The 12,566-nt window shown below is 56.3% G+C and overlaps 1 protein-coding gene across 1 annotated transcript; it reads right to left on the bottom strand.

The window, feature by feature from the left end:
* Window positions 1-1,932: 1,932 nt before the first annotated feature.
* On the bottom strand, window positions 1,933-4,650 carry LOC101917482 (noggin-2-like). Its single transcript, XM_055806856.1, has one exon. It carries the CDS (start codon window positions 3,588-3,590, stop codon window positions 2,952-2,954), a length of 639 nt encoding a protein of 212 aa, XP_055662831.1. The 5' UTR covers window positions 3,591-4,650; the 3' UTR covers window positions 1,933-2,951.
* Between the last annotated feature and the right edge of the window lie 7,916 nt (window positions 4,651-12,566).

Raw genomic sequence — 12,566 nt, 5'->3', positions numbered from 1 at the left:
GCGAGGCAGGGCCCAGCGAGCTGGCCTGCAGCCCGTGGTGCCATGCTCTGCTCCCTGGCCCCTGCCCGCGCTGGGCACCTCGGCTCTCAGGTCTCATGGTTCTGCCTCCAGACAAGCCGTCATCTCAAGCGGGACCACCAAGTTCTCCCCAGAGAACGGCGGTGGCCCCTCCTCCTCCCTCCAGCACATGGCACAGAGGCTTTTAGGCTGGTTTTCGCTGAAGTTCACACAAATCTCGCCTTCCCCATTCCCACCCCCCCCCCCCGCTTCCCCGCGCAACTGAACTCAGCCATTGAGCCCAGCGAATGGTTTATTTCCCAGGTTAGCACAAAGCAGGGGTCTCTGTGTGCCCCTGAAACCAGCAGAACAAAACGCACAAAGACGTTAGAGGGCCATTTGTAACCAAATCCCAACACACCAGATACTGTTGGGATTATGTCAGAAATATTTTCCCAGAATGCCCTCCCCCCATGCTCCCTCCTACAGATGTTCGGCCCCCACACCACAGATGTTGTTCCTCTTGCAAAATGAGCTTTCCCCTTCCTCTCCCAAATGCCCCTGATGTTTTGCACATTGCCTTCGCCGAGGTTTCTTTTCCACCCTGCCCTCCGCATCCCCCCCTTCCTCGGTCCCTTGCTGACAAACGTGTGGAAAGGCCAACCTGCCCCACTGCGTGGGGCTGAGCAGATGGCCACGGGGACATTGGCTGCTGGATGCCACTGTCCCTCTTGCCTTGTCCCCACTGTGCCAATTAGAAAAGCTCTCTCCCTGTTTGAGCCTCAGTCTGCACAAGACCCCCTGGGTTCTGCAGGCCTGCTCCAGGGGGCTCACTGGACCGCAGTCCCCTCGGAGGATGGCAGAGGGACGTCAGCCAGAGCCCTCAGAGGGTCCCGGCGCCTTCCCACGGGCTCGGTGTCACGCTGCTCTCCTGCGCTGCCCACAGAGCTGGAGGGGGACAGGGTCTCCCCGCCACCCTGCAGACGGCTTGGCAGAGCACGGCTCTGCACTGGCAGGGGCCTTCGGCAGACGTTTGCTCCTCAGGGATGCCGGGTGCGTTTCAGACATCGCAGGGAATGGCCAGACGTTCCCATCCAGCACCGGCAGCCCACGCAGACATCGCAGGGGGACAGCCTGGCAGCCCGTCAGGGCCCCACTCCAAGCCCTATGACAGACCGACCGACCGACCTCCGCCGGGAGCAGGCTTGACTGCCGGTACCCCCGCTCACCAGTGTTGGGCTCCACCCCAGCTGGCCCGGCAGCCGGCCTGAGCCCCCATCTCTTTCCCTTGCCCCAACTCCGTGGAGAGCGGGGGTCCCATGGCCCTGGCACACAGGAGTGCCATGGCAGTGCCAGCGCTTCCTCCTGACCCCAGCGCCACCCAGCCACGCCGCGGGGAGGGATGCCAGCCCTGGGGCTCAGTCGCGGCAGCGGGGCTGGGCACAGGGCTCATCTCCATCCTTCCCTCCTGTGCTAGTGGCGGCAGCCGAGAAAAAACATTTGTTCTGACAGACACAGGGCTGCCAAGCTGTGTCAGGCGCTTTGATGGCCGGGGCGGTAACCTCGACCGCTTCCTCTGCCAGCGGGAGAGCCGAATCCAGGAGCCACAGAGTATGGAATCTCCCAAGGACTTCAGATGACACCTCCTGTCCAGGACATCACAGCTCTTTTATGCATTACAAGCCATTTTTCTCCTGTCTTTTTTTTTTTGTTTTTTTCTCCTCCCCAACAGGTTACACACACAAAGCAAATCCAATCCTGGAGAAGCAATAACTAGCAGGGCTCTACCAGCCTTCAGGGCATCTCACAACTTACCCCAGCGTGGCCCAGCCAAAGTCTTTTACTCATCACCTGCTCTGAGCAAGAACTCGAGTCTCTGCCGATCTCCCAGGAAGATGGGCTGCAGCATGGGGGGGGGTGGGGGTGGTGCTGGGGTTTCTTCAAAGATAGAGTTTATTGCTAAAAATGTTTTGATCAGTGATAGTTCATATTTACATTGATATGTTTTTAAAGGAATATTCAAGTAAACATTTCCAATAGTTTCTGGCATAATCTCTAGCTTTTTTTCCTATACACAAAAGTTAAAAATAAATAAACTGTACACAGAAAATTTCCTTTAACATCTACATGACTATATGTATTCCCACACAACAAAACGATTCCACTCTTTCATAGATCTGTACTTTTCTTTAAAATTTCCTCCTTAATTAATCGTTATACACTTAAAAAAAAAAAACAACCACCCTAGAGAGCTTGGCAAATTAGTTCAAACATCAGTGACAAGGTCTGAAGAAAGGGGGGGGGGGGGGGGGGGGGGGAACAAAAACAACACAGAGAACTGTCTTCGGGGATGCTGCCTTTTTTTTTTTTTTTTTTTTTTTTTTTTTACCCCCTGTACCCCTTTCTCCTTTTGTTAAAATCCACCTTTACAGGAAATTTCTGCCCTTCCCTTCACCAGGGAAAGTGCTCAGGTTTTCTGTGGGGATGGGTTTAAAATGTGGTCCTATGTCTTTAAAATAATAATAATAACAATAATAATTATAATAATAAAAAACAGCTGCAATTTCCCCCCTCCCCCCCTTTCCTTTAAAATCTCTCTATTTACACGGCTGGTCATTTTTTCTTTTTTCTTTTTCTTTTTTTTTTCTTTTTTAGTTTATTTTTCTTTTGTTAGAAGGCTATATACGTATAAAAATAGACATCTGATTGTAGTGCTTTACTGTGCCTTTGGCCTGCCCTGCAGTTCCTGGGTTCACTTTTCCCTTTAAAATAAAATAACATTAAAATAAGTCCGGAAAAAAAAAAAAAAAGCCCCCAAACCAACCCAACCTCGGTTCCTTCTCTCCCCCGCCCCCCAACCCCGCGCTGGGGGTGGGGAGGGGGGAAAAAAAAAAGCACCCCCCACCCCCCCATCATCCAAGCGAGAAAGGCAGCGGTGCAAGGGCCGGGGGCGGCTAGCAGGAGCACTTGCACTCGGAGATGAGTGGGTACTGCACGGGGATCCAGGTGCAGTACTTCTGGCTGGACCAGCCCTGGCAGTGCCAGCGCAGGAAGGTCTTGGTGACCGACTTGACGGGCTTGCAGAACATGCCCTCGGGCAGCGAGCAGGACTTCTCGGCGAAGCAGTTGCCCTCCTTGATGTAGCGCGGCCAGAAGCGGACGCCCAGGTCCTTCCAGGTGTAGAGGACGGGGCAGTAGGTGTAGGCCCACAGCCACTGCAGCACCTTCCGCCGCGCCTTCTTGCCCACCCGCAGGCGCGGCCCCCGGGCCGGCCCCAGCTCCAGCCGCCGCAGCTCGGCGGGCAGCGCCGCCCGCCCCCGCCCCGCCGCCGCCTCGGCGCCCGAGGCGTTGGCCGGCCCCGGCACGGCCACGGCCATGAAGCCGGGGTCGAAATGGCTGCCCAGCTTCTTCCTCAGCGTCCTCTCGTCCAGGTCCTGCTCCTTGGGGTCGTACTCGGGGTCCGGGTGCTCCACGATGTCTTTGACGGGCAGGTTGTCGCTGGGCGAGGGTCGCAGCCGCAGGAAGGGCTGCCCGCCCGCCGGGCGCAGCAGCCCCAGGCAGCAGCAGAGCAGGAGCGCCCGGATCGCCGTCATGCTCCGGGCGGCCGCCCGCCGGCCCCGGCTCGGCGCTGGCTTCCCCGCGGGGCTGGCGCGGCGGGCTCGGCTCCTAGCGCTGCCCGGCGGCGCCTGCCAGCTCCCGGGGACTCATAAATAGGCAGAGACAAAAGTCCGGCGAGGCCCGTTACTTTAAATAGCTCGGCCGGGGTTGTGTGACAGACGCATCTGAGGCTCGCTCCGCGGCCGCTGGCTCCCCGGGGCTCCCCGCCGGGCCGGCTCCAGCCGCGGCCGAGAGCGCCGGGGGGTCCGTGCCTCCCCCGCGGGCGGCGGCGGGGCAGGGCAGGGCACGGCGGCGGCCGAGCCTTCCTCCTCCTCCTCCTCCGCCGCCGCTCTCGCTCGCTCCCCCCCAAAATTCACAGCGGACTCGTCTCCATCGCCATGGTGACAGCTGGGCCGAGCCCCACGACAGCTCGTCTAGACGGTGTGACAGGGTTTGGCGTGAGACCGGAGCCCGAGAATAAAACCCTCCTTTATAGCCGGGCGAGCCGGGCGAGGGGGCGGGGAGGAGGGTCACGACGCCGCGGCCCGCTCGGGCGGCCCCTGCGCGGGCACCGCCGGGGCGCGGGGCTCAGGCGGCGGCGGGCGGCGGCAGCGCCCGCGGCCCGGTCGGGCTCCTCCTCATGGCGAGCGGCGGGGGCGGCCCGCGGCCCCCCGGGGCATCCTCGGCGGGCGGGCGGGGGTGGGGGTGGGGTGTCCCCGGCACCGGCGCGGCGAGGCGGCGCGCCCGGGCTCCCGGCGCAGTCCCCGGCGGCGCCCGCGGCTCTTCGGCGCGGACGGGTAGGGGCAGGCTCGGCCGCCGCTCAGCAGCCCCGGCGACCCATGCTGCTGCTGCTGCTGCTGCTGCTGCTGCTCCGGGGGCCCGGTCGGCCCCGCCGCGCTCAGCGCATCCAGCCGCGGTGCCGCTCGGCTCGGCGCAGCCCAGCCCGGCGGGGCGGGGTTCAGCTCGGCCCAGCGGGGTCGGGTGGGGTTCGGTTCGGTTCGGCACAGCGCAGGTCGGTGCAGCTCGGTGCGATCCCCGGCCGCGCAGCTCCCCCGGCCGCGCAGCTCCCCCCGCCGCGCCTGCCGCCCGCCCGCCGCGCACTGCCGCGCCGCCGCTCGCCGCCCAGGTTAAATACGCGCCCGGCGCGCGGCCGCCCCGCCCCCGCTGTCACTTTCGCCGCGCGCTGAGTGACAGCCGCGCCCGCGCCGCCGCCGCAGGGTCCTGCCGCCCCCCCGCCCCGCGCGTCCCACCCGCGGGGCCACGCACGGAGAGGCGCCGGGGCATCACCCCAGCGGCGGGCGCGGCACCGCGCTCGGGCCAGGAGCCCTCGGCTGCCCGCGGCATCCACCGCCCGGGGCGGGGCGGGCAGCGGCGCAGACCTCCCGGGTCGCCGGGCCCTCGCTCTGCCTCCGCTTCCCACAGCCCCGCCGCTGCCCCGCCGTGCCTGCCTCTCCGCGGGAGCCCACGCCGCCTTCGAAGCCCTCCCCAGCCTCTAACGGGGCACCGTGTCCCAACAGCCCCTCCCGGGCAGAGCCCCCAGCGCAGCGCCCCCGGCATCAGCATCTCTCCCCCCCGCCCTCGCAGGGGAGGCTGCAGCCCCGCAGGAGCAGCGCTCCCGCTGCAGGGGAAGGGCCGCGGCATCCTCCGTGCGGCACGGGGCGGCAGGCAGCCCCATTAAACCGGTGGCTCTTCCTTCACCCCCTTCGCAGCAGCGTGGGGCTAAATCTCTCGATGGAGAGGTGGACCCACAGCCTTTGAGGCGCAGAGTGTGGGAGCCTGGTGTGTGTCAACGCCGCGAAAACCCAAACCCTTCTCACCTCCTTTACCTCCACATCGCTCGGCACTGAGCTCACGCTTGAACCATGTCCAGAAATTGGACACACAGCTGGTTCCTCCAGGCCGACAGTGTGTAAGAACATTCCTGCCCATGCCAGTCACTCCCTCCCAAAAGCATGAGATAACCAGCTACCCACTGGGGCCAAGGCCGGGTGCGGAGGGGTCGAGGCAGATCGCGGGGCCAATTTCTCACCGTGACGTGCTTATGACCCACCAAGCAAAGTGAAGGGCTGTAATGGCAGGCCAGCCAGGAGCGCCCACCAGCGCACGCCAAGCGTGTGCAGAGGTGGCTTTGCTCAGCAAGCTAACAAACGGAGCATGTGTCCATCTGTGTCCCGGTTTCTCTCTCTTCATCATCCCAGAAATGCCAAATGTTGGGTTCAGACAGGAAAAGAAAACACACACACACACACCCCAAAATGGAGAGGTCAGAGATCCAGCCCTGAGTTTGCGTGGAGTCAGAGCATCCCCTGGACTTCGTGGGGACAAAGCTGCTGCGCACTGGCTCAGGAGCCGGGCACATGCATCCTGGTTATTTACAGTGCGTAGGATTAAAGCGCACAGTTTAAACATATCCAGCCTTTCTTGCCTTGCTGTGCATTTCTGCTACCCTGATCCCAGCGTGGTTTGCTGAACTCTTGAGATTTTCTTTGCTCATTTGAATCACACACACTCCACAATTACAGTTGTGAAACAAAAGTGCTCTTTTATCATTAGCTCTCAAAACAATTTGCAAGAGAGATGGGTATCGCTGTCCCTTAGATATTGCCAGTAGAACATTTCCACCACCGATTTCCTGAGCCCTATCTACATGTGATGCTTGAACCAAAGTCAGCCTTGATGCACAGGCAGATGTGCGCCCTGCCTCTGATCGCTGCTGGGTGGGAAAATGCAGGTCTCTCAGCAGTGTCAGAATTAAAGCAAACACAGTAATGAGAAGCAGCTCAGGGCAGAGACACCCAAGAGTCAGGAACGGGGCAATTACTCAGCGAGATGTACTGCTGCTGGCACTGCTGCCTTAGTAAATCCCGGTGAGGGGATTAACATCTGACTGTAATTGTAATAATAAAATCCGACATGTATACAGCATTTTTCATCCTGAAGGATCCCAAAGCACTCAAGTAACTTAACTCCTTCAGCTGTCTCCTGGACTTTATAAACATTCTTCTTAATCATCCCACACCAGGCAAAGATGCCTTTGCTCTAGGCACGCTCTCCTCACTGCGACAGGTCTCCCATGGGAGAGGAGGGGTTCTCCAGGGTGGGCTGGGGAAGGTTTCCCCTTTCAGAGGCAAGATCCCTGGAAAATGGTGCCTGGCAGGTCCCAGTGGCAGTGGGGGGAAGGCACCAAGGTCTGCAGGGGACTTGGATGACCCTCCCAACCTTTCTAGCGGGCGGTCCATCTGCAGTGGGCTAACCGCTGTGCTCTTGTGCTAGCCAGTGTGAAACATCTCACTTGGCGTTCTTATGAACTTTTCAAGGGCAGGGGGAGGAAATAAAGACAAGTCCACCACAACAGCCAAAGGCTCCTTCTCCAGCCCCTTTCTGTTCCCTTCTCTCCGGGACCAGAGGCACTGGGACAAAATCCTATTTATGGCTGCATGCATGGACTAAGAGGCTGAGCAGTGCTATGCATTCATATACCTTCCCTGTTACTTCTTTCCATGGGCACACAGCCCAACTCACAATCTAGCCCTTAATTAAAGGATTTAAAGTTGGAAAGGGTACATATCACATACAGAAAAGCCTTATCAAAATAATTCCGTGTAAGAAGAAAGATGTGATGTTAAAGGTACCTTCTGGAGGTTAAAATGATTGCAAACAGCTTATTTTTGCTTCTTTCCCTCATCCAGCATGCTTTTGCCATCTGAAGAAGACCTGAAAAACTCTGTAACAAAAGAAAAAGGGCATTTCTATTTCACATTTGAAACTTAGGCAGTGCCTGCTCTGTTTTCCCTGGAAGGCTCCACAAGCAAGTAAATTCCTAGTAGCAGCAAAACATCAGTGATACTGTCTTAGCAACACAGTTATTCAGCTGACAAAGTTTTTTATCTTTTAGTTTGTTTCAGGCAGCACTAATTTCAGTCAAAGCCAGGGGTAAAGCTACAGAACAAAATTATCTTTGTTACAAAGTCCTTCCTATTCCTTCAGCTGTAGCACAAAAGCTTCAAACGCACACCTCAAACCATGAAAAAGCTTCTTGCTCTATCCAGGAGAGCAGGAAGCCCAGGCTTGGAAACCTAAAAATGAGAGAAGGGCAGAGCAGAGCAGGGAACACAACTGCCAGCCAAACATCCTTTGTCTCTTTTGGGTTTTTCTGTTGCACTGTTTGCTTGTTTAAGTTTTCCAGGCTCTCTTTATGCTTGAGAAATAATGCTGATGGGCTGGCATGGCAAGTATGAGGAAAGGCTTCTTGGGTCTGACAAGACAAAAGCCCTAATTTTCACTTAAGGAACCCAAAAAAAAAAAAAAGTCTAAACGATGGTGCACCAGGTTTTCATTAGAGATATGTTTATTTTCCAGTAGAAATACATTATCCTGCTCTCGTCAGTGTGTCTAAAGGAGCGGTTCCCAAAGTATGCCATGGCAAGTGGTTGGCAGGGGTCCACGGAGCAGCCTCCCGCAGCAGCTCATGGGCTCGACGGTTCCCTGCCGTCTGCTTTGAGCAAGAGGAATTTGGAGGCTGAGAGTGGCTGGTTGGCCCCAAAACTCGGTGAAGGCAGGGGACACAGCAAAGCCCATTCAGCCGCCTGGGGCTGGCTGGACTTGGCAGGCACCTCTGCACCCTGGAGGCTGGGGCAGGACTTAGTGTCTCTAGCTGACGGGATCCCCCTGGGGCAAAAATGTCACCCTAAGGGTCAAATGAATGGGACACGGGGACACAGAAACACACACAGCGTTTCTCATTCTCATCATAGACTTACTTAAGTTTAATTTCTCTAGAGTAGTTTGGCAGTCCCCAAATTAATCAGGTTATTTGCCAGCTCACAGGTTTCCCTTACCATCTCATCAGGATGGGATCAGGAATGGGATGGGAAGAGAAATGGGGCATTAAGAAAAGTGGCCCCAGCCACCTTCTGCTTTAGGGGCTTAAATCTGTGCAGGTCTGGTACCTCCCTTGCTCACCCCCAGCTCCCTCCTCTACAGCCATGGGCCACCAGCCCCAACAAAGCCCCCTTGGCTGCCCAGTGCTGCCCCTCCCCAGTGGGGCTGTGCAGGAGCATCTGGCAAAGGTCTCTTCTGGGAAGTCGAGCTAACAGCACACCAGCAGAACCTCATAGCTATGGTGCTGGGAGCTCAGCACCTCCCTGGCACTTACCCTGCACCGAATTCAGATGTGCCAAAGAGATGAGAAAGAAAAACCAGCCTTGAAGCTCCAGGGAGATTGCTTGTGCCTCAGAAATACAATTTCTCTGTACCAAGCAGGGCATTTTTGTTATTCTGAGCTTCCTAGCATCCCTTCTTTGTCCTTATCATGAAATGTTTTTATGCTTTTCAGGCTCCTCATTACTTTCTTCCTCTTGGCACCATGGTGTTATGCCTCGTCCCTCACTGCCTCACCCATTTACAATCCAAATCGATTTCCTGCCCTATGCCTGCCCCTGTATCTCCCTGTTTTCCATGCAGCTTTATCTTACAGTCTCCATCAGGTGCTTGGAGCTTGTCCTTTGACATTTCCACTGTGGATGACTGCACTGTGCACTGGCTGCGGCACCTTGGTCTCCCTTACTAGGTACCACTCACTCCAAACCCCCATTCCCCTGCTGTCCCTGAGAGCCCAGAACTGCTCTGCCAGTTCCAGTTAACAGTCTGCCCAAATCCTGGCACATTTCCAGTGGTGCTAGATGTCCTAAATTCTTCAGAAAAAACTACCCTCTTGCCAGTACACGTGAAGAAGTCCAAGGCGAAGTTTTCCTCCCTCTTCCATTACAGCCTGGGGTTGTTTATGTCCAATTCGTGGTGTCCTATAGCCTAAGCACCTGGGACAGGTGATGCTCAGGGTACTGGAGAAGAACCTTTTACGGTCTGGTTGGTCTCAATTCACTCATAGTGACTACAACACTTGCCACCTAACAGACTGTATTGACTCAACTGGTGTCCTCTGCAAAGCTCCTTCTGGGAAGGTGTTGGCATTACAGGCAGGAGGAAGGAGGGTTGTTTCACTGCAGTCATCAGCAGTTCTGTCACCATTCGCCCTGTAAATATGTAAATACTCACATGCATCAGTCATTTGGGCCCAGTGCTTGTGGGCAGGCAATCTCAACCTCCAGTGAGGGAATTTGCAGAAGAAAAGCCCCCAGTGGAGCTGTTTGATCTTCCTGACCCCTCTCCAGCCCAAAGCATCCACCACGCAGCCTTGCGGCTTTGCAAAAGCCAGGATGTCAGGATGGAGTCCTCGAAAACTAGCCAGGCCGAGCTTTCCTCTCCCGGGGGACCCAGAGGAACGCTCCTCGGCGGAGAGACCAGGAATGGTCCCTGGATAGCCGCCAAAGTTAAAAAACAACAACATGGAGCTCTGAGATTTCTACCCGCTTGGCATACATCTGTCACCGCATGTGTTGACACAGAGCAATGCTGCCACGTCATGTTGTACGTGGCAGTTGCTGTCAACACTAGTCCAAGGCAGAGAGAAATGCTCAGGGCAGCTATTTTTTGAAAAGGTCCTGAATAAAAGGGCTAGAGCATGCCCTGGGGACATGGCCCACCACTGAGGGTGGTTACAGAGGGGAGCGGCTTTGGCTCAGAGTCTCCAGAGCCCCTGTCCAGGGAGAAGGCATTGCTGCTAGTGGAAACCAAACCCAAACGACCAGCCCCAGGCCAACCTGGTGACACAAGGCTTTTCCAAATTTGCCACCCCTTCCTTTCTGCTCTGACAAGCCCTGCCTTTTGCCCTGAGCCACTCTGAAATGCAGGGTCACCTGGCAGCTGGTGATGGGAGCTCTTGAATATGAAGAGGAGATGCCGCAGCCCTGCACAATGCACCCAGGCATTGCCCAACACAGCTCCGAGGAACCTCCTCCAACTGCAGCTGGACCAAAGAACCAGCTACAGCCCATCCCCAACCCACTCCCCACACGTCTCTTCTTGCAAACATCCATCTTCCAGCAAACACTGTGGGAGGACACAGAGCTTTCCTTTTGCTGCCTTTCCTAGCAGGCCCCAAGTGCTGGCTCAGGCTCTCCTTCCCGCAGGACCGCGGCAGGTCGGCTCCCGGCAGTCCCAGCCTGCCCTCAGGCCCCTTTCCAAGCCAACACGCTCCAGGCTTTCCCCTGGGTGCAAGCCCACGTCCCACCACAGTGAGCTCAAGGCTGAAGGGAGCACCACAGCAAGGATGATGCCAGAGACTCCAAGCTGTGGCTGTAACGGACATGTGGTGGAGGGACCCAAGGCAGGTCCAGCTCAGGTGGCAGCCAGGACAGGGCTCAGCACTGGCTGCCAGCTCTGGCCCTCCCAGGGTGCACAGGGAGTACCTGGGCAGTTCAGTCACCTGCACTCTGCTCCACAGAGGTTGAATTGCTGCTGCACCAGCTAATGCACTGCTAGCCTGGGACACATCCATGCTGAGGCTCCAAGGGACCTGTGACACTGGCCACACTGCGTCTGCAGCCCAGCTCTTCTCTCCAGCCTGGCAGCCCAGGCACACACATTCCCTTGGCAAAGGGGCTGTGTCCTGGGAGCTGTGCTGAAGGCAAATGTGCATGGACAAATCTTTTTTATCTTCTTGTTTTGTTCATCTTCAAGGTTTTGTTCATCTTTGAGGTTTTTTAATTTTAAGAAGTTTTTTTATCTTTGATTTTTTCATCTTCAATGGTTGCCCTGGCAGGAGGCAGAGACTTGATCCCATAACCGTGCTGTGATGCTGCTGTCAGACAGCTCAAATCACCAGGAGTTAGGGAACCTCAGTGTTTTTGAGGACCTGGACTTATCGCTCACTACGCCAAGGTCCACGGAGGCCAGAGCAATCCTAGGAGCGTGTGTGTGAGGTTTAACACTGCCAAAGCCTGGTACTCCTGTACAGCAAGGGGTGTGGGTCAGTCAGAGCGAAGGCCCCTCTGTTTGCTTCCTCTTCTTCCATGTAGCTCCAGGAGGGACGTTTCTCCCTGCAGTGGCGTGGGTCCCTTGCTCAAGAGAAGCAGCTAATACAGGGCAGCAGGAGGCATGGGCTGACACAGGATGGAAAATGGGATTCTGTGTCAGCATGTGACCTTGTGTTTATCCTGAGGAAGATACTTTTGCTGTGGAGCTCTCCCACCCACCTCTCACTCTGATGTGTACCTCAAATCTGTACCTCCTCCTGCCCCACAATGTGAGCAGTTGGCTCCGCACTGACTGCAGGAGGGACAAGTTTCTTCTGTCTTTAAATCCCAGGGGACCCAGAGGCTGGGCTAAGCTTAGCCCCTGAGAGTGATTAACACTGAGCTACCTCATGCCTTGACGGAGCCCATCCCAAAGCTTGGAGGGGCAGAGCAGGGGTGTCCAGGTGATTCTCCTCATGAAAGAGATATTTTTCACCCTGGAACAATTCACACACCATCTAAAGGGGACCCCGGTGCTGGCTTGGAGCTCTTCCGTGGCTCAGTGCTGGAGGTCACACCAGCTCTGAAAGTGTGCACAGCCAGCCGCCTCCTGTTTTTTCCCCAGCCTTATGGCTGGGCAGCCGGGAAAATTGCTGCTGCAGATGCTCCACCTGGCATTTCTCACTCCAGCCTTGCAAATTCAATTTATTTCAGCCATGGAAGACAATATTATGTATTTGACAAAGGTCTTTCTAACGCAAGACACGCAGCAGCATCCCAGCTTTCCTGCGTGCAGAAACCTACTTGGTTCAAAACTTGCCTGAACTACAGCTTTCCAGCTTTCTGTAGGCTTTGGTCAACACCCTGGGGGAGTTTATATTGCACCCATGCGGCTTTCTCTATGCTGTGTTCTGACAATACATTCGTTTTCTCTTGATTCAGTTCCAGCTTTACTTGTCCCTAAGATGCTGTGGAGATGTAGGGAGATAAACATGGAACTGGGTGACTTTTGGGACCACGTAGGAAGGGAGCAGGCAGAGCCAGGGGGTGGGTGTGAAATCCTCCCTAAATTCCTGTTTGAAAAAGCCTGTCTGTGAATAATAATTCAACGTAATAACA

This window comes from Falco peregrinus, chromosome 5 (assembly GCF_023634155.1).
Source record: "Falco peregrinus isolate bFalPer1 chromosome 5, bFalPer1.pri, whole genome shotgun sequence".
NCBI classification, from domain to species: Eukaryota; Metazoa; Chordata; class Aves; order Falconiformes; family Falconidae; genus Falco; species Falco peregrinus.
Note: the sequence above shows the minus strand (reverse complement) of the source record. Positions and strands in the feature narration are given on the sequence as shown.

What these genes read in the sequence shown, in the direction of transcription:
- LOC101917482 (XM_055806856.1), bottom strand. Translation starts at nt 3,590, where the DNA reads ATGACGGCGATCCGGGCGCTCCTGCTCTGCTGCTGCCTGGGGCTGCTG.